The following is a 21,097-nucleotide window of genomic DNA, read 5'->3' on the forward strand; positions in this document are numbered from 1 at the left end:
TCTTTCTGTCTCTGTCTCTCTTTTTCCGTAGTGTGTCTTCAACTGTTTCCCGTAACGACCAATCAGCATCACCATGTCTGAGTCTTTATCCTGTGGATATTTGTGTGTATTACATATATGTCTTTTTCATCTGTGTTGGCTTCACCTTCTGCCCATTTTTTCACACACACACACACACACACACACACACACACACACACACACCCAGGCCCAAATGGTCATAATGTAAAATCAAGATGTTATTTTTACATACCTTTTTAAGATACAAGCTAGTAACTTGAATCTGTTTATTTACTGTAACTCTATCATTTATTTGATTAGCTCATTTGGGGGCGGGGCTGGTAGATTTTTGCTTTTTGTTCTTAATTTTTAAAGGGAATGTGCAAAGTATTGATTTTTTTTTCAGAAAAAAAACCCACTTAAATTAATTTTCCTTTTATTTTAAGTTGCTCTCAATGGATGTAAACTAGTCTCTACCCTCAATATATAGAGTTTTTATTTTCATTTGATTAAGATTGGGGTTTTTATTGCTTTACTTTACCTATTATGATGGTGACACTCAAACCCGTGTCAGTAATCATTTGGTGTTTGGAATAATCAGCCCAATATTCCCTTTTTAGCTCCAGGGAGTACAACAGCTTACTCTTGGGAGCCGGATTTGAGAGGAACCTCTCCATTAATCACCCTCATCCACTAGGAAAATGAAATTTTTCCAGCATAGGTTTCTGCCATCCCAGCATTCAGGCCCAGGGCCAGAGAACCGGGCTCCATCTTCCATAAATCAAATTCAGAATTGCATGTCTAATCACTTAATGCTAGAGCTGTGAGTTGAAGGCTAAAAATGACATTATTTCATCAGATTTGCTGTGAAACGTGTCCTGTAAGTGGTCACCAAATATTTTGAGCAGATAGATGTCAAGTTTAAAAAAAAAACAAAACAAAACAGAAAGAAAAAAGGACTGATACACCCCAAATGATCATTAACTTGACACCATGAGTTTGTCAGAAATATATCTGATGGAGTCTTAAGAATCTTCACCCTCCAGGATAGTTATTATATAAAAGAACTCGTTTAATAAATAGGATGGGGTGAGACAACACAGTTAAATATTTATTTTCAGTCAACAACTGTCATTGGCAAACCTGTGTAATTCCCAAATAAGCAGGTAGCTTTGTCCCAGAGAGCTGAATTCACTAATATTGACAGCTGTCTTCACAGGTTTCTCAATATATTGGAATTCATTTTAAGGCCTTTCCTTACATGAGAATGTACTGAAAAACAGGCCCCTTTTCTCTTTCAGGTTCCTATTTGTTTTCTCTTCAATATTATAATAGAAAACATTTTTTGAGGAAGCAACTCAGAGGAAAGAGTTTGGATCCAGGTTAACAAAGAACTTGTTGCACTCAGAGAACTTTTGTCGGGGGCCTACTACGTGTAATGGAGAGTAGTAACTAAGAACCAGCTTCAGAGTTCCCATTGTGGCTCAGCAGAAACGAATCCCACGAGCATCCATGAGGACAGAGGTTGGATCCCTGGCCTCGCTCAGGGTTGAGGATCCGGCGTTGCCGTGAGCTATGGCGTAGGTCACAGACATGGCTCGGATCCTGCATTGCTGTGGCTGTGGCGTAGACCAGCAGCTGCAGCTCCCATTTGACCCCTGGCCTGGGAACCTCCATATGCCGCGGGCACGGCCCTAAAAAGAGAAAAAGAAAAAAACAAACAAAACAGGTTCTGGGAGTCAACAGTGGCCTCGGTGCTCACTAGCTCTCTGAACATTCGACAGGGAGAAATGGAGAGTTGTGTTAAGAAATAAGCAGGGAGTTCCCGTCGTGGTGCAGTGGTTAACGAATCCGACTAGGAACCATGAGGTTGCGGGTTCGGTCCCTGCCCTTGCTCAGTGGGTTAAGGATCCGGCATTGCCGTGAGCTGTGGTGTAGGTCGCAGACGCGGCTCGGATCCCGCGTTGCTGTGGCTCTGGCGTAGGCCGGCGGCTACAGCTCCGATTCAACCCCTAGCCTGGGAACCTCCATATGCCGCAGGGGCGGCCCAAGAAATAGCAAAAAGACAAAAAAAAAAAAAAAAAGAAAGAAAGAAGCAGGACTCTCCATTCCCAAATGAATGTACCCCCCCCATATTTCATCTACACACTCTTCACTCTCCTCTCCCCCACAAATCCCTCCCTGGCTGCCCTAACCCTAACTCATTTTTTCCTACATCCTTCTGAATCCTTCAGCTTAGATCCACACCGACATGTCTATACCCCTCATATCTTAGTTTGCCTAGAGCTGTAAAATTGCTTGAGACTTTGAAAACCATGGTGGAATAAAGGCAAAATTTTGGGAAAATTGGAAGAGAAATAAAGAAGGCAGAGTCTGAACTCTTTAGAAGGCTATGGGCAAGTTATTTAGTTTCTTTAAGCAGCAGTTTTCTCAGTCAAAGTAAGCAGAATTCTCATGCCTCCTAAGATTGTGAGAAATGAATGAGAAAGTTAAGGTGCATTGCACAGTACGGGAAATGCTATTTATTTTTAAGGGTAAAAGACACACACACCGTTACTATTATATAGAGCCAAATACAGTAAGTATTATATTGTAATTACAAAGAGCTGTGGGGACAGAGGGTAAAGACAAATCATTTCTAGCCAGGAAGGTGGTCTGATGAAAGACTCTTAGAGAAGCGTGTGTTTGAGAAGTGACTTGAGCAGATGGGGGATTTAGCAAGAGGGGATTATGGGAAATTTCAGTCGGAAAAAAAATAAAATAAAACCAGTCACTTCAGACTGTAGGATTCAGTCATTTTGATATCTCTAAGGCCTGTAGCAGTGTTTGGCATAGAGTAAAATACTCAGCAAGTATTGGCTGAATGCATACTGAAAGACCAGAAGAATTAAATCAATAATTCCTGTTCTGTGGATAGTCAGAGGTCCGGTTTGGCAGGGGAGTTCATGGGACATAATACTAGAAAGATCAGTTGGGGTTGTGTGATGAAATAAATTAAGAGATCCAAGCAGTGCTGTATTTTGTTTGTTTGTTTGTGTTTAATTCTTTTAAGTAGATGCAACTCAGACATGGTATAAGGTACAGAGGACTAGACAGTGAGAAAAGTAAGTGCCCCTCCAACCCTTGTCCCTCAGCCTACCGGTTACCCTGCACAAAGGAAGATTCCAGGAAGAAGTTGTTTCTGGTTTCTTATGTAATATTTTCAGAGATTCTTTGCATGCACGCACATGTGCACGTGCACACACACACACGCGCGTACATGTTCACTCACATACACCATGCTCAAATATTAGGTAATACACTGTTTTTCTGACTCACCCAAATACACAAACTGTTAGATATATGAATAAATGACGAATGTCTAGTTATGAATTTTAACTTGTTAATTTTGCACTCTTATTTACATATCTGAAACCACACATTGTATAAATCATGTATAAATTAGGAGAGATTTTTCTGCTCTCACATCTCGTGAGCGGTGTAATTCAGAATCTTCCTATGCATCTTTAACATCATTGTTTTTGCACCCCCAGAGCCCCTTTTTGAGTCCCTCGGCAGTTACCCAAGTACATCTTCTGACTTCTATCCAAGGTCTTTGAGATAAAATATTTTTGAATCTACATATGATTCTATCCCAGGGTATTTTATTCCTAGTTAAATTTACCTTTTCGTACGACATTAAGATGGTTGTTTTCTCGGAGTTCTCTTTGTGGCTTAGCGGTTAATGAATCCGACTAGGAACCATGAGGTTGCGGGTTCGATCCCTGACCTCACTCAGTGGGTTAAGGATCTGGTGTTGCCGTGAACTGTGGTGTGGATCACAGGTGCGGCTCGGACCCAGCATTGCTGTGGCTGTGGTGTAGGCTGGCAGCTGGAGCTCCAATCCTGGGAACTTCCATATGCCGTGAATGCAGCCCCCCAAAAAAGGAAAAAAAAAGAAGATGGTTGTTTCGGAATCTTTCATGTAGGTGTATATTTAGATCTTCACAATATAACTCTGTACTCTACCACTTTTTAAAGTTTCTGATACAAATTTTCAGCCCTACGCAAGAGTAAAGAGAATAGTACAGGACCTCCCATATTTTTATCTTCCAAATTCAATGTTTATCAATATTTTGAATATAATCACAATGCCACTATAACCCTATAAAAATTTAACATCTAGCCCCCAGTCTATAATCAGAGTTGTCCAGTTGTTTCAGAAATGCAGTTTTTATAGTTGATTTTTTTTTTTTGTCTTTTTGCCTTTTCTAGGGCCGCTCCCACGGCATATGGAGGTTCCCAGGCTAGGAGTCTAATCGGAGCTGTAGCCACCAGCCTACACCAGAGCGACAGCAACGCGGGATCCGAGCCACGTCTGCAACCTACACCAGAGCTCATGGCAACGCCAGATCCTTAACCCACTGAGCAAGGGCAGGGACGGAACCCGCAACCTCATGGTTCCTAGTCGGATTCGTTAACCACTGCGCCACGACCAGAACCCCCTATAGCTGATCTGTTCAAATCAGCATCCAAAAAAGATTCACATATCACATTTGTGTCTCTTATGTCTCTCTACTCCAAAGCATCTCCCTTCTTTTACCACTGCCATTGACTTACTGAAGAAACTAGTCAGCGTCTTGTAGAATATATACTTTGTGGATTTGTCTCTTATTTTCCTTTGATGCAATTTGCCTTGCTCCCATAGTTCCCATATTTCCTATAAATGAAAGTTAGATCTAGAAGCTTGATGAGGTTCAAGTTCCTTTTTTGGCAAAATTTCTTCATAGGTGGTGGTGCTATGTATTGCATATTATATCAGGAGGCACAAGTCTGATTACCCCATATTTTAGGGATAAGTAGATTGATCAGAAGATTCAATGGGTGATTGTCCCCTCCAGTGCCAAGTTTATCATCAGCCTTTCTTCTGACCGTTTCATCTATTGATGATTATTGCCCAAATCAATTATTTCATTAGGGATTACAAAGCGGCGATTTTCTAAATCTGTCATTCGTTCTGTACTTACCAGTTAAAATACTTTTGTCAAAAAAGAGTTTGTCTCTTTAGCTAGGAGTTTTTGGCTACCCTGAAATATAGTTCATACATAGAAATCAAAATAAATGCTTAATTTTTAAATTGCCAGTTTTCAGTGTAAGATGCTGATATCCAAGCTCCTTCCAAAAGTGTCCAGTGGGAGGTGTTTTGATTTTGTTTAAGTGCAAGAAGGAGGAATTCTCTTATATTTAAAAAATATCTCTATAAAATCATGGGTTTTTTTATATTTTTCAATTTGTTTTTATTAATCTCACTTATTAGTGGTTTTGATGGTCAAACTGTCCCATCTTTGGCTTATTGGAGCCCTTTTCACTGCATTTATTTTGAAAGTGACCTTTAAAAAGCTTGTTTATGGTATCTAATACCTGCGGTTATGAGGTCATACCTTTAGAAATAATTTATTTGCATCCCTTCTTTCCTATTCTGACAGATATTCTTTATAAGCATCCGAAACTAGCATTGACTGAGAATATTTCAGCCTAATGTATCTCTCTGAAATAGTTCTTTATGGATAAAAATAAAAGAATATCAAGAGTTACCACATTACATGAGAGATTTTTTTTTTTTTTTTGTCTTTTGTCTTTTTGTCTTTTGTTGTTGTTGTTGTTGTTGCTATTTCTTGGGCCGCTCCCGCGGCATATGGAGGTTCCCAGGCTAGGGGTCGAATCGGAGCTGTAGACTCCGGCCTATGCCAGAGCCACAGCAACTCAGGATCCGAGCCGCGTCTGCAACCTACACCACAGCTCACGGCAACGCCGGATCGTTAACCCACTGAGCAAGGGCAGGGACCGAACCCGCAACCTCATGGTTCCTAGTCGGATTCGTTAACCACTGTGCCACGACGGGAACTCCTACATGAGAGATTTTATAAGGATTTGAATATAAAGCAATTCCCTTTTTTTCTGAGGAAAAAATTGGCAGGGAGAACCCCTTACCTTGTATTTGGATTTATATGATACATTTCTGTGTATGTGTGTGTGCATGCATGCTGTATTTTTAACGCAAATGATAACACACAATGTATCTCCTTTTCTACTATGTGTCTATGTCTTAGGGATGGTTCCATGTTGGCACCTCATTCCTTTTAACAAGTGCACAGTTTCATTTGAACAACATTTGAACAACAACAGTTCAAATGTACCATAATTTGTTTAATTAGGCTTCCATTTATTTTTAGCTGCACCCACAGCATGCAGAAGTTCCTGGGCCAGGGATCCAACCCTTGCCGCAACAGTGACCTGAGCTACAGCAGTGACAATGCCAAGTCCTTAAGTGCTAGGCTGCCAGGGAACTCCTAGTTTTCATGTTAATGCTTGAGAAAGTAAATACATGATGTTAGGTATTTTTCCAACTTATCTCTGCTATTTGATGAGGTGCCCTCTTCTTCTACCATGAAGTTCCCATATGGAAAGTGAATATTTTTGAAACTTGTTTCTTTTTTTCTTTCTTTCTTTTTTTTTTTTTTTTTTTGTCTTTTTCTGCCTTGTCTTGAGCTGTTCCCGTGGCATATGGAGTTTCCCAGGCTAGGGGTCTAATTGGAGCTGTAGCCACTGGCCTACGCCAAAGCCACAGCAACAGGGGATCCAAGCCACCTCTGCAACCTACACCCCACCCCAGCACACTGCAACGCCGGATCCCTAACCCACTGAGCAAGGCCAGGGATCGAACCCGCAACCTCATGGTTGCTAGTTGGATTCGTTAACCACTGCGCCACGACGGGAACTCCCGAAACTTGTTTCTTAAAGGACTTGATGACCTACAGCTTGTTTTGCAAACCTGACAAAGCAGTGTATAGCATAGAATTCAGGGATAAGTGCTGAGGATAAAACTTCTGGTTTGTTTTGCTTTGTTCAAGAAGCTATTATGGCCAAGAGCAGAAGTCCGTGTCTACAGTGCTTACAGAAGTGATTCTTCGGATAAGACCATCCAGCCCCAAAGCATTTGCTTCCTCATCATATCTATTTTGGGCTGTATGAGGTAGAACACTGCTCTGAGGCACTAAATAGATGTCGTCTGAGCTTCAAATAGGCTTTGCGATGAAGGGGATTGGAAATACATTAGCATTTGTGAAGAACAGTGTTTACGGAGCAATGGAAGATGCTCTTTGTTCCACTTAATGCCCTTAAATGCACTGTGTTGTGTGCTGTCCCTTGTAAACAAAGATGGTACCACTCAATCAACCACCGTTAGTAGAGTTCGCACTTTAATTTTTTTTTTGCCAGCCAGAGTAATGAGTTTGTATTAAGCCGCCTGCCCCCCTTTTCTCTCTAGCCGGTCAGGAAACCAATGGCACACACTGGGAAACAGCTGCTTAGACTTAGTGTTGGCGTGAGTAGTTGAGAGTTATCTGGCCTTTGCAGGGATGAAGCCCTGTAAATGTGGCCTCATTATCACTGAGCTCCCTGGCTCCACACCCGTCATGTGTGGCAGCTCTATTTAAAATTAGATGACCATGAATACTCTGGGCAAAGTCAGGTCCTAGCTAAAGAACCAAACATTCCCTGTTCCTCTTTATCGTCTTAGCACTTAAAGACTATTACCACCTGACCCTGGCTACATTCTGTATATTTCCAAAGGTACTGCTGAGCCAATGGGATTTTTGCATCATCTTATTTATTTATTTATTTTTTAATGTAGTGATGTCTTTTTGAGTGGCAGGTTACAGAAAACACTCTGAGTCTCTCCCTCTCTGGAAGAGTTATTGCAAGTAAATAGTAATGCTGTTGTTCACCCTCTCAGCAAAACAAGTAAATGTATGATAGCACTGAAAAGTATGTTATCTCTGTAACTTTTATGTCAAGTGCATTAATATAGTCAGATGATGGCTACGGAGGGGCCTGCAAGTAGTAACTGTATCTTAAATACTCAGCAGAAGATAAAGTCCGGTCCTAAGAACTAATTCGCGGTCCCGTGCACTCCCGGCCACGTGACCAATCTTAACTGATTCCAGAAACAAAAGAACCATCTTGTATGGTTGTGCCAAAGGCACCAAACATGCCATGTCCAGAGCCAAACGAAATGGTTCATAAGAGGGCACACGGACTAAGTGAGTAGAGAAGGAGGGACAAGAGAAATATTTTAGGGAGACAGCTTAGCATAGCAGGTATGAAAGTGGGCTTTGGGACGTACCACAGCTGCACTTAGCATTGATCTAAAGGTCTATGACAGAACATAAAGTGGTGGTTGCGGAGTTCCCGTCGTGGCGCAGTGGTTAACAAACCCATCTAGCATCCATGAGGATGCGGGTTCGATCCCTGGCCTCCCTCAGTGGGTTAAGGATTGGGCGTTGCCATGAGCTGTGGTGTAGGTTGCAGACGCAGCTGGGATCCCGCATTGCTGTGGCTGTGGTGTAGGCCTGCGGTTACAGCTTTGATTGGATCTCTATCCTGGGAACCTCCATATACCGCCGGTTCGGCCCTAAAAAGACAAAAAAAAAAAAAAAAAAAAAAGACCGAAAAAAAAAAAAGTGGTGGTTGAGAGCACAGGGCTGTGGAGTCAAACAGTGCGTTTCTGAGTTTAACTGCTAACTAACTATATAACCTTGGACAAGCTACTTACCATTTCCCACTAACAATCTCCTCATTTGTGAAAGAAAGATAATAGAACTTATAGGATTGTATAAGATGAGCATTAAGTGAGCTCATCCATTTAGTGAGAGCAGACAGACAGTAAGGCTCAATAAATGATACAGTCTTTTCTAGCAGCAGTGGCCGTAGAAGTAGATATATAAAAACAAAATCCTAAATGTGGATTAAACCCCTGACTGTGATCTCATTAGCACCAGATTTAGACTTAGAAAACCTTACATGTGTAAAATGCCCTATCCTTCTGGCTCTCTCACTCTTACTCCCACCAGGCTGTCCTTGGACCCTGTTGAACACTCCAAACCTCTTGTCCATTTCTTTTTCTCAAGTGCATGGTGTCCTCCTAGCCTCACCGGCCTGCCCTTCTTCCTCTCCTCTAATCTATTTCTATGCTAAAGTCAGAGTGATTTATCCAAACTGGAAGTCCTACCATGTTGCTGCTCTGGCAGCCACTCCCAATCATGGCTTGACATTGGCTCGGAGCAGGAAACATCAAAGGCTGATGAAGATTGCTGATAATTAAACTCGCCTTGGGAAGAAAAGGGAGAAATAGCAAATTTTTTGTTTCTTTCTAGATCCTTTAGGCTAGATGCCAAAGTTTCCATTTCAGTATTAAGTGTTTGGTCAGGGAGAAACTGTTGATAAAGCATCTAATGTGATGCCAAGAACCCAGCAGTACACGCCACACTGTACTTGCTGACCAGGCCCAACGGTGCAGCAATCTGTTCGTTTAATATGCTTGAACCATAGTGTAGGGTCACCAAAAGGTCTCTTGCTCAAGGTTAGGAGACGTTTGTGACTTCTTGGCTGTGTCAGTTGGGCATATCCCTTTTACTCTCCGTGCTTCAGATTTCTCATCTGTAGTAAGGGGGATAAACTGGACCATGTCTATCTTCCCTTGCATCCTGACAAGGCACAGTTTCTTTATACCGTCTGAAGGACTCAGTTTCGGAATAAATAAAATCCCGTCCTAAACAAATGTTCTCCCTACAGCAGTCCGGCTTCAGTGACACTGGAATGGAAAGATAAAAGGAAGCAATATAATTAAATGGCATAAAAATGAAAAGGACAATGTTGAGCTTTTGAGCACACCAGCCCCAACATACCAGAGGATTCAGTTTTAACTTCCATCTTTCTCAGTTTGATTTCTGCCATCCTTACGTCCTAAAGTGCTGCATGATACTGACCTTTCTAATCAAATGACTAGAGAGCTCCCATTGTGGCTTGGTGGGTTACAAACCTGACCAGTATCCATGAGGATGTGAGTTCATCTCCGGCTTTGCTCAGTAGGTTAAGGATTCCCTGTTGTCGTGAGCTGTGGTGTAGGTCGCAGACATGGCTCGCATCCTGCTTTGCTGTGGTTGTGGTGTAGGCCAGCAGCTGCAGCTCCTATTCGACCCCTAGCCTTGGAACTTCCATATGCCGCAGGTATGGCCCTAAAAAAGCAGAAAAAAAAAAAAAAAGACTGACATTTTATAGATACCCATTGAGATATGTTAACATACCTCAGTTGTTGCAAAGCTTGTCTTTTGGGAATTACTGTAGCATCTTGTTGGCTCAAAGGATGTTTGTTTGGGAGTACATATCACGGCGCATTACCTATTATAAGGAGAGAGCTTCCCAACTTCACCACCAGTGATTCCTTCAATTATTTTTCTCTGTGAACTCAGGTGATGAATAATAATAACCATTACACCGTATTTATTATCGTTTCTCATACTTCATTAAGCAAAAAATACATTTAACTGATCTTTAGAGCTTTGGGTCAGCATGAGATATGTCATGTAGTCAGAAGTTGATATAATTCTAGCTAAAAGGAAATATAGGTAATATTTGAATTATCTTCACTTAGGTAAGTGTGAAATTTCTCTCATGGATTTGTAACATCAAGCTATCTTAGAAACTGCCAAATACTTAAAAAGATTTCTAGGGATTCACAGATTCACTTTGGAAACTTCATGAATATATTAGGTAGCAATCGACCTATTCATAATAATAACAACTATTATTATTGTATTATCTATTGGGCAATTGCTGTATGCCAGAATGGGTTTTACTGTATATATTTAATCTTCTTTTAATCCTGAGCCACAAAGAAGTTAAATTATTTATCCAGGGTCACACAACTAAGAACTGGTGGGATTTGAACCTGGGAAGGTTTGAGTCAATGGGAATGAAGGCTACTGTCCTTAACTCATTAGTGGACAGAGATCATGCTTTCATCAATGAACCAGAGAGTGAGAGAGATTCACATTTATAGCAGTTGAATCTTACATTGCTGAAATATGGAAAGGTATCAGAGCTGGGATGCAGAGAAGTGCTAGCAGTGCTGAAACGGAGCTGGCAACAGGGCACTAAACTTTATTCTGCAGATCCATACCTGAATTTGTGCATTTGTGCTGAGGATTCTACACAGGCTGGAAGTTGGGCCAGTCAATGACTTATTGGTCAGAGCAGTGAATTCCAAATGCCTAACAACATGTTTGGTGGGGGGGGTACAGGAGGATATCACTATTTTAAGACTGGGAACAAGAGTTGAGGGAAAGGGGAGTTCCCATCGTGGCTCAGCGGTTAATGAACCTGACTAGCATCCACCAGGATGCGGGTTTGATGCCTGGCTTTTCTCAGTGGGTTAAGGATCCGGCATTGCCGTGAGCTGTGGTGTAGGTCACAGGTGCGGCTCGGATCTGGCGTTGCTGTGGCTGTGGCATGGGCCGGCAGCTGTAGCTCTGATTCAGCCCTTAGCCTGGGAATCTCCATATGCCTTGGGTGTGGCCCTAAAAAGACAAAAAAAAAAAAAGTTGAGGGAAAGGGGAAACTGGCTCTCACCAGAATAAGGGGCATATATGCCATAAGGTGGGGAAGTGAGGCGAAGAGCTCATTTTTGCATTAATAACCTGTGCTCTAGAGTTTCAGGGTCTTGACACTTCTGTGGAGTAGGGATTTGTGACCACAGAATGCCATAAAACCTAGGCTATTGGGATTCCAGGGTTAGTACTCTAACAATTTTTAGACAATGAAATGCTGAGGGAGGTGGGGAGTAAAAAAAAAAAAACAAAAAAAAAAAACCCAAGGATTTGAAAAGTAAAACTCTTGAGATGTTAAAGAGTAATCACCCTCACATTTTGAGCCCATCGCAATTTGAGCTTCGAGGACAGTGGAAATGGACTAGCGGGGTGGGGGGCAGAGGTGGTGAATATAGAGAAGGCCACTTGGATAGAAATTTGGGCCCCCACCCCAGCTTTAACTGCTTTATATTGAGGGTTCCTGCCTAAGGCTTTGTTTAAATTTAAGATTTAAGTAGGTGCTCAGGGCTTTTGCAGCAGAAATACACACCAGGTTGAAGTGATCCGTTCCTTTGAACCCAGGCAGTTCTGAGCTCAGAAAGACACACCACAAACTGGCCCCTGAAACCAGGAATGTCTGATCGCTTCTTCCACAAGGAACTATTTTCTGTAGATTTAAATAGAAGAAATGTTTCCTTCACAGAAAGGAGAGCATTGCATGCTGGCTTGAAAAGACTTTTATTAATTTGTCCATTCCACAGAGACTTCTTGAGAATCAGCTATGTGCTCTGAACCCAGAATCTCAAACGTAAAATTGAGCGCCCGATTTGTTTAATTACAAGCCTCAAACCTTAGGAATTTATGCAACTACCAATCTTAGGGAGCACCTGTTGATAGTGTGATTTTTTTCAATCCAGTTCCAACCAATTTTTAAAGAGCCACATCCAGGGAGGAGGGCAGTAGAGTTTGTTGATTCAAGATAGTGGAATAAAAGAACCTCAGCCCCCTTCCTGTATGTTATAGGTCAGAGTCAGAAGGACTTGGGCTGTAAAGTGTATAACCTTGGGCAGGAAACTTAACCTCTCTGAGCCTCAGGTTTCTCATCTGTAACCTGGGGGTAAAAGGACTTGTCTTAGAGAAACATGCTCAGGATTGCCGAAGATAATTATATCAAGCGCTTAGTGTGGTATCTGACATGCTCAACGTGCTCCCTAGACATGTGCTATCACTGTGATCACTGTTTTTGAGCGAGAGGACTGAAATCCAGGAAGAGGAAGTGACTAGCTCAAGATCACAGAGCTTGTGGATGTTAAAGCAAATATGACAACTCCGATCTCTGTCAGCGGTCAAAATTCCTTATGCTACACCAGCCACTTTATTCCCTCAGAACAGGTAACAGAAACTTCCTAGGCCTGCGGGAAATTGTTTGGCTGATCCAGGGAGAAGACAGGAGAAGAATAACAAGGAAAGTGACTGGCATCAGGAAAGGCTTTCTGGACTCAGAAAACATAACAGCAAGGGAGAATAAACAGAAAACCAAAGAGAAACAGCAATGATCTGGAAGTTTAGAGAAGAGCATTAAAGGCCTGGGAGAGCAGAGAACTAACTGATCTCCATCCCAATGCCTTTCTTCACCACAAAGGTTCAAGGACATTGACTGGCCTTTTCCTTTTTCTTGGGGATGGCAGTGGGGAGTTGGTTCAGAAAGCATGTGGGGTTCGCAGCTGTGAATTCAACTTTACTAGCCCCTTTCTGTTTTCAAAGCAGGGAAACCCTGTAAAGGAAGTTAGAAGAGAAGCGTGAGTACCTCCAAGACTTAAGGAATGATAGACTTTAAAACGATAGTGGGGAGTTTCCATCGGGGTACAGCAAAAACAAATCCAACTAGGAACCATGAGGTTGCGGGTTCGATCCCTGGCCTCGCTCAGTGGGTTGAGGATCCAGCGCTGCCATGAGCTGTGGTGTAAGTCGCAGACGCGGCTCGATCTGGCGTTGCTGTGGCTCTGGCATAGGCCAGTGGCGACAGCTCCCATGAGACCCCTAGCCTGGGAACCTCCATATGCCGCAGGTCTGGCCCTAAAAAGGACAAAGACAAAAACAAACAAACAACAACAACAACAAAAAACAATAGTGGACTGTAGTGAAACCTAAGAGTAGAAGCTGTTGAGAAATTTAACAGAAAGAAAAAATAATGGCTCAAGAGTAAAGTCACATTGTTATTGCTTTGTAGAGCTACAGTACAAGTATAGCTACAGCACTGGGAGTGATTTATTTGTTGGATGAAGATATGCTGAAGAATTAGAGGAGTTCCCAATGTGGCTCAGAGGGTTAAGGACCTGACGTAATATCTCTGGAGGCACGGGTTTGATCCCTGGCCTTGCTTAGTGGGTTAAGGATCTGGGGTGGCCAGAAGCTGAGGCATAGGTGGCAGAGTGGCTCCGATCTGGTGTCGCTGTGGCTGTGGCGTAGGCCTCAGCCACAGCTCTGATTTGACCCCTACCTAGCCTGCAAACTTCCAGAACTTCCATATGTTGCAGATGCGGCCATAAAAAAAAAAAAAGAAACAAAATTAGAACTATATGAAAAAAGCCTACTCTATACATTTGCAAGAAGTAAAGATTAATTTACAGTTGCCTAAGCAAAATATGACGAAATCTTCCCTAAAGTGTTTAATCAAGGACTGTAGTGTTGGTTGTGCCCCATCCAAGGAATCTTCAAAATATTCCAGGAGGGAGTTCCCATCCTGGTGCAGCAGAAACAAATCTGACTAGGAACCATGAGGCCGGGGGTTCGATCCCTGGCCTTGCTCAGTGGGTTAAGGATCTGGGGTTGCTGTGAGCTGTGGTGTAGGTCACACATGTGGCTTGGATCTGGCGTTGCTGTGGCTGTGGTGTAGGCTGGCAGCTACAGCTCTGACTGGACCCCTAGCCTGGGAACCTCCATATGTCACAGGTGCGGCCCTCAAAAGACCAAAAAAAAAAAAAAAAAAAAAAATTCCAAGAGTTTCCTAAAAAGAGCAAAGCCATTTTGCTCAATTCATTACTGCCTAGTTCCATGGCACACCTAAAATGTGACCAGGTTTCCAGCCCACCAAAAAGATGTGATAGTTTGGGGAGCAATTATTATACAAAATGGTTGTTCCTTTTGCACTTCATCCTTGAAGCTTGAGTTCGCTGAGTTCCTTCTCCTGAAAATAACTACCCGCAATGCCCAAGAAAATACATTGGTTACGCTTTGCTTATTCATTTGATAATCTGCACCTTCACAGGGCATCGGGTACTGTTTACACAGCGCTGGACATTGCCACGGGACAAGAGGTAACTGTTAACCTTCAATTCTGAGTCTTGCTTTTCTTTGTTTATTTCGATCAGAATTCCCCTTCGATGGCATCTATGCCTGAAAGGATGGGGACCACGGGGTTGACATGTTTACATTGTTGGTGTCCAAAATATCTGAAGTGAATGGTTTGTTCATGCTTGACCACAGGAAAGGAGCGGGGGGTGGTGGCATCGAGAAGGAGCCTAGTAAGATAAAGAGTTTGTATGCCTGACTCTGTATGCCAAAAAAGATGGATGTCTGTGTTTAGTCTAATGATTGTAATTCATTCCTGCATTTTAATCATGATTCAGGTGGCCATAAAGCAGATGAACCTTCAACAGCAGCCCAAAAAGGAATTAATTATTAATGAAATTCTGGTCATGAGGGAAAATAAGAACCCAAATATTGTTAATTATTTAGATAGGTAAGTGTTTTCTCTCATCGTGTGCTTGTTTTCTTTATGGGATATCATTTTCCTGGCCAATTATTTTTATTTAGGATCTATGCGTTTAGTATCCATTCTACACATATTTCGCAAATGCTGCAAAACAGTAAGAGCATCGGGTCTGTTGCTAAACTTATACCCATTTATCTTTGTCCACCCCTTAACCATTTGAACATGCATGTCACGGTCTTGCTTCTAAACCCGAGCAGTTTGTGTAATTTCCTTCTGAGGATCAGGACTCCGTGTTGCCAGGAAATGGACTGTTGCTTACTGGAGAGAGAGCTGTGCTGTTTTAAACATTTCTTCAAGTGTGTGTTTGGAGCCACCGCAGTCTCTGACTCTCTAAGTGAAGAAGGCCGGCTCCATTGGCCCTGCTTTAATGGGCGCTTTGTGATTAACTGGCAGCGAGGTCTAGGGAATTGAGACTTTAATCTCAAACCTTTTTCCGAGACCAGGTAATTAATGTCTCTTTCATCAGTGGTATTAGCGGTGGGTTATTAATAGGGCATTTAAAGACAGCACTAACTCTTCACTTGTGGTTTACATCTGTCTCATTCAGTTTCGGTAAGTGTTTGTTTAGCACCACTGTGCTGTATACTCTGGGGGGATTCAAAGGAAATAAGACCGGGTCTACAACCCCAGTGCTCTTAAGATCTGGCTGCCTGTGTCTTGCCCCAGGTAGACCAGCAGGCCGAAGAAGATGAAAGGGAGCCCCCAAAAAGAAGGGTCAGATTTTACAGGCAAAATTGGAGCTTCCTAAAATATCCTTCCAGGACCCTCTGCAGCAGAGTGACGTCACTCTGCTTTTGTAACCTCGTAAAAATTGCAGTTATAAAAATGCAGATTCCTAGGCTACTCTCCATAACTCATGAGGCATTTGGTTCTGATGAAATAAGCATTTTAATGAAAATTTTCATCTTGAACAAGCTTCCCTGGTGAATCGCACGGGCACTGCAGTTTGAGCACCACTGGATAGAAAGTCTTGCTTCACACCGATGTCAAGCTTAGGACAGGGTAGAATTGTTGGGGTCCTTCCCTTTCACTGTAATTCCTCCCTCTTGCTGAGCAGGCGAAAAGAGAGACCTGATCATACTGCTGAAGTGCCTTCAGCTGGTCGCAGGTCTTTTGAATTTGCCAAAATTGTGGGGCTCTGGCGACCTGCCTCCCCATATCTGGCCATTTGGGGTGTGTCCCTCAATGGCTCCTTAAAGATAATGGGTGTGTCGCAACCGACTCCTACCAGAACTGAGACCTCAGCACAGTAAATCATTGCCAACCTGAGTCTCTTTGGTTCTCTTTGATTCAGCGACTACCTGAAAAGAGTTCAGTGATTGATTCAGTAGAATCAAACGTAATGCTGAGAGCTGAATAAATAATCCTATAAATCTCTGTGCCGTGGGTTCATTCCAAGAAGTCAACACTATGACCTGACTTGTCCAAAAGGGCTGTTCACAGATCCTTTTCATTGAAACCAGCTTTTTACAGTGGAATGACTGACAGTCGTCAGTCACCAGAGGCCTCCTTGCTTTTTCCTTCCTCCATGATGCAACTTATCTGATGATCCTTTGATTTTCATGCATATTCTCTTCTAATGCTAAGGAAATATCTCATTAGCATAATTGACATTTTCCTCCTGTTAGATAAGATGGCCAAAGGCAGAGACTCACTGCACATTGCCTTCTTAATGGGAATATAGAAGAGTCTCCACTTCCTTTGGCCTGAATCATCATCTCTTTCTTCCTCTTGTTTTAGCTACTTAGTGGGTGATGAACTATGGGTAGTCATGGAATACTTGGCCGGTGGCTCTTTGACTGATGTGGTCACGGAGACCTGTATGGATGAAGGACAGATAGCAGCTGTCTGCAGAGAGGTAAGAAAATAGAGCATTTCTGGCTGATGAGAACACCAAAATTGGCAGTTCCTTCTCTTTGATTATTGAGAAGGTTGGTACCATCAAAGTAGCAATAGCACATCTTTTGTCCTAAAGAGCGACTGACGAGCCTAACCTCAATTTAAATCCTAACTCTCCCTCTCCAGTCCCTTGTTTGTTTTAGTTGCTTTGCTATGGATCTATTTCAGTTCTCTGTATGCCATTCGCGAGGTACCGTATCTAAGCCTGCATGCCAGAGTGTCGGTGAATATGAAAAACAATTCAATGCTGTTGGCAATAGAACTTCTTTCCGACTGGGGGGAGTTTTTACATGATGGTTATTTTGCCTTGCATGTGCCGTGGAAGCCATGTACAATACAGACCACATTATAATCCCATCATTTTCTAGAAGGCAGTTTAAGCAAGGTCCTTCCTCAATCCAGAAAGAAGTTGCTTTCACAGTACATTCTAGAGACCCGTGCGTCTGAGTGTCTGCCTCTTTTCCAATAACAGTGCATATCTCGTTTCAAATAAACTAAGGATATTTACTTTATTAATTTTTTCAATATTAAAAAAACACATTCCTCTTTGGAGTGTCATTTTGTCAGCTGTACCCCACTCACTGAGGTTTTCTATAGACACAGAGAGGAACTCTGACCCACTGAAACTTGAAACCCAATGAAAGTAAAACAAAACCACATAATTTCAGGAGTTCCCTTTGTGTCTCAGTGGTTAACGAATCCAACTAGTAACCATGAGGACGCGGGTTCAATCCCTGGCCTTGCTCAGTGGGTTACGCATCCAGTGTTGCCGTGAGCTGTGGTGTAGGTCGCAGACACAGCTCGGATCCTGAGTTGCTGTGGCTGTGGTGTAGCCCGGCAGCTGTAGGTCCACTTCAACCCCTAGCCTGGGAACATCTGTATGCTGCAGGTATGGCCCTAAAAAGCAAAAAAGAAAAAAAGAAAGAAAGAGAGGACACATAAATTCAAATAGTCTTTTCTAGTCTTTCCTTGTTTTTTATTTTAAATTGTTCACTTAAATTTCCTCCTTCCTTGCTCTCCTCTCATTCCCATTTCCTCCTTGCCAAACATGCACACATGTTAACCAAACACATATTTTCTGCATGCAGTAAATTAAAATATGCAGGGGCCTATTCAACCCTTAGCCTGTGGTTTTCATCTTTGAGTATTACAATGCAAAGCCATTTCCAAACAAGTACTTTTAGTGACTGCATAGCCTAGAAGTGGTTCCCAAACCTGGATTTCTGTCCATCGAGAAATAGCTTGTGGCGCTTGTTTTAAATGCAGATTCCTGGGTCCCTCTGCAGACCTGCCGAATCAAATTATGCCACAGTTGCAGATGCTTACTTATGTGTATAAGACCAAGTGGAATCGCTATCCTCCAGATAAGTAGGTCCAAGCAGGATTATATTCATTGGTTAATTTGGCTGTCTTAACAATTTAGTGCTTCTCAAGACAGCATCACTCTTCATGTCCAGGTCTGATTCGGGAGCTTTCATAAGCAGAACGCCAAGTTGTATCACTGATGTAGATGGTAATGTGACTTCAAAATAGCATTGAAATATTTAGTCATTTATTTCACCCAACAACATAAAATTATATCCCTGCCCCAGATGTCTCTAGAAATGAAATATATTTTTGGAAAATTATTGTGATATAATGAAACCTTCTTTTTCCCCCTGATTCAATAGTGCCTCCAAGCTTTGGATTTCTTGCACTCAAACCAAGTGATCCACAGAGACATAAAGAGTGACAATATTCTCCTTGGGATGGATGGCTCTGTTAAATTGAGTAGGTATAACGGTGCAGATGGCATTTGAGCGAGTGTCATGGGATTCCTACTTTTTTCTCTCTATGTTGAGAAGAAAATGGCTCTTGAAAAGTGATTGGTTTGACGGCTTTTAGACCCCAGGATGAGATAAACGATTTTTCTGACGTTCATGTTCCTGTAGACTGTGGCCAGATTTGAGGGGTTTAAAATTTCAGAATTTCTAGTGGCTTGCACCTGCTAGATGACAGCTACCTAATTAGAAAGCTGAAAGATTCTGGAAGTTAGAGGGAAGCAGTATGGGGAGGGAACCAGACTGAGGTCTAGTAAAAATGACATCACATCAGGCAGTTGTCTCAGACCCTTTTACAATCTGAACCAATTGCGAGATCAGTTAACAAGGCTATGAGCCAGGCAGTTATGGAAGCTCTGTGTCTAACCAAAGAAAGGTATGGCCATATCTGAAGGGGACCGCTTGTAAAAGAAAAATAATTCGAGCTGACTGTAACAAACTTTTCTTCTCTGCAGCTGATTTTGGGTTCTGCGCCCAGATCACCCCTGAGCAAAGTAAACGAAGCACTATGGTGGGAACGCCTTACTGGATGGCTCCTGAGGTGGTGACTCGAAAAGCTTATGGTCCGAAAGTTGATATCTGGTCTCTGGGGATTATGGCAATCGAAATGGTAGAAGGTGAACCCCCTTACCTTAATGAAAATCCACTCAGGGTAAGTCAAAGAAAACGCAGGTACTTCAGCCACCGGAAAGGGAGAAAGCCAAATGTCATTTCTTGTCCCCACAAAAGTGGCCAGAATGGGCTCTTTTGTGTGACGAAGTGACATAGAAGCTCCAAGTTATCATTTTCATTTTTTCTAAAAAAGTTTGATTGAAGTATAGTTGATTTACACTGTTCTGATCATTTCTGCTGTATGACAAAGCGACCCAGTTACACATAGACACACATTCATTCTTTTTCAGATTCTTTTCCCAAATGGATTATCACACAGTAGTGGGTAGAGTTCCCTGTGCTGCACGGCAGGTTCCCATTGGCCAGCCATTCCATATACCGCAGTGTGCATAAGCCAGTTCCAGACCCCCAGGCCATCCCTCCCCCAACCTGTCCCCTTTGGTAACCATGAGTTGGTTTTCAAAGCCTGTGAGTCTGTTTCTGTCCTGCAGACAAGTTCATTTGTATTCTTTTTTTAGATTCCACGTATAAGGGATATCGCATGATGTTTGAAGTTACCGTTTTCAAAATTACTATGAGTTATTTTCTATGTCTCTTAAGCTGTCTCAACAGTTTATTCAAATGCTTTGATATCACTATGTCTAATGACAGGGGTCTTCAAAATTCTTTGGTATGGCTTTCTGCTGTTAAAAAAAAGGTGTAGCTTGGTTTGGGGGGGGTTTAAAGCAAGATGTGGGAAGAAGACAGTATTTTTATCACATGCCATGGTTAAATGATCTATCTAGGAAACACTTACTTTATAATTACTTTAACCCAGTAAATAAATGCATTTCCAGAACAGCTATAATTTTTAAAATTAGATTTTGTTTCATCATCAGTAATGATTTATTGAGCAACAGCAGCTTGGTGGGTATTAAATGGAACACAAGGTAGACACAGCACCAGGCTGGTGAAATCACAAACTTAATTAGACTGTCAAGTAGAAAACGAATGGAAATCGTTTGTGTTGAGTAACTCACTTTGCTACTGCAGAATCAGAGATTTGATCCTTACGTGCTCTGGTTACCTCTACAAAGAGAAAGGCTCCATTTCAGAGCCCAATGCCACCATGTTTGTATTCAGAGAAAGGCAGAGGAGTATCGAAAGAAATGCTTGCTCCGTACAGCAGGGAGCCAGTAGCTATCTTCTAGAATAGAGCCTAAAGATGAGCCAGAAGCTATGTGGTGTATATAAAGGGCATCCCACTATTGAGAAATGGAAATATGTGCAGATTCAAGTTCTAATCTCAGAACCCATGCCAATGCCAAAGGCATCTTGCATATGCTTTGCTTCATTACCACTAAGAGTCAAGCTGAATTTTATTCAGAGTATACAAAACCCATTGCCCTTAAGTAAATGGTTAAGTGTTTACATGTTAAGCTTATAAAAATCCATATTCCAGCTAAATCTATGCATCCTTCTACACATGTAAATAAACCCACAAACTAATTACCTAGTTCTTTTGCAGTCGAACATCTTGTAATTGGGAGCTGCAGTCCCTCTGTACGGAGAGGGGGACAGCCTCCTCCTTGCCCCCTCCTAATTCT

At 42.2% G+C, this 21,097-nt stretch overlaps 1 protein-coding gene across 16 annotated transcripts in view; it reads left to right on the plus strand.

The window, feature by feature from the left end:
- Positions 1–21,097, plus strand: part of PAK3 (p21 (RAC1) activated kinase 3) — a 302,356-nt gene that overhangs the window by 254,609 nt on the left and 26,650 nt on the right. For all 16 annotated transcript variants that reach the window (XM_021080688.1, XM_021080682.1, XM_021080687.1 and 13 more), the window contains 5 exons: positions 14,674–14,722; positions 15,035–15,147; positions 16,921–17,038; positions 18,750–18,849; positions 19,355–19,551. In XM_021080688.1, coding sequence (XP_020936347.1) covers positions 14,674–14,722; positions 15,035–15,147; positions 16,921–17,038; positions 18,750–18,849; positions 19,355–19,551 — 577 coding nt within the window. The remainder of the gene's footprint in view (positions 1–14,673; positions 14,723–15,034; positions 15,148–16,920; positions 17,039–18,749; positions 18,850–19,354; positions 19,552–21,097) is intronic.

The sequence above is a fragment of the Sus scrofa genome, chromosome X, assembly GCF_000003025.6.
Source record: "Sus scrofa isolate TJ Tabasco breed Duroc chromosome X, Sscrofa11.1, whole genome shotgun sequence".
NCBI lineage: Eukaryota > Metazoa > Chordata > Mammalia > Artiodactyla > Suidae > Sus > Sus scrofa.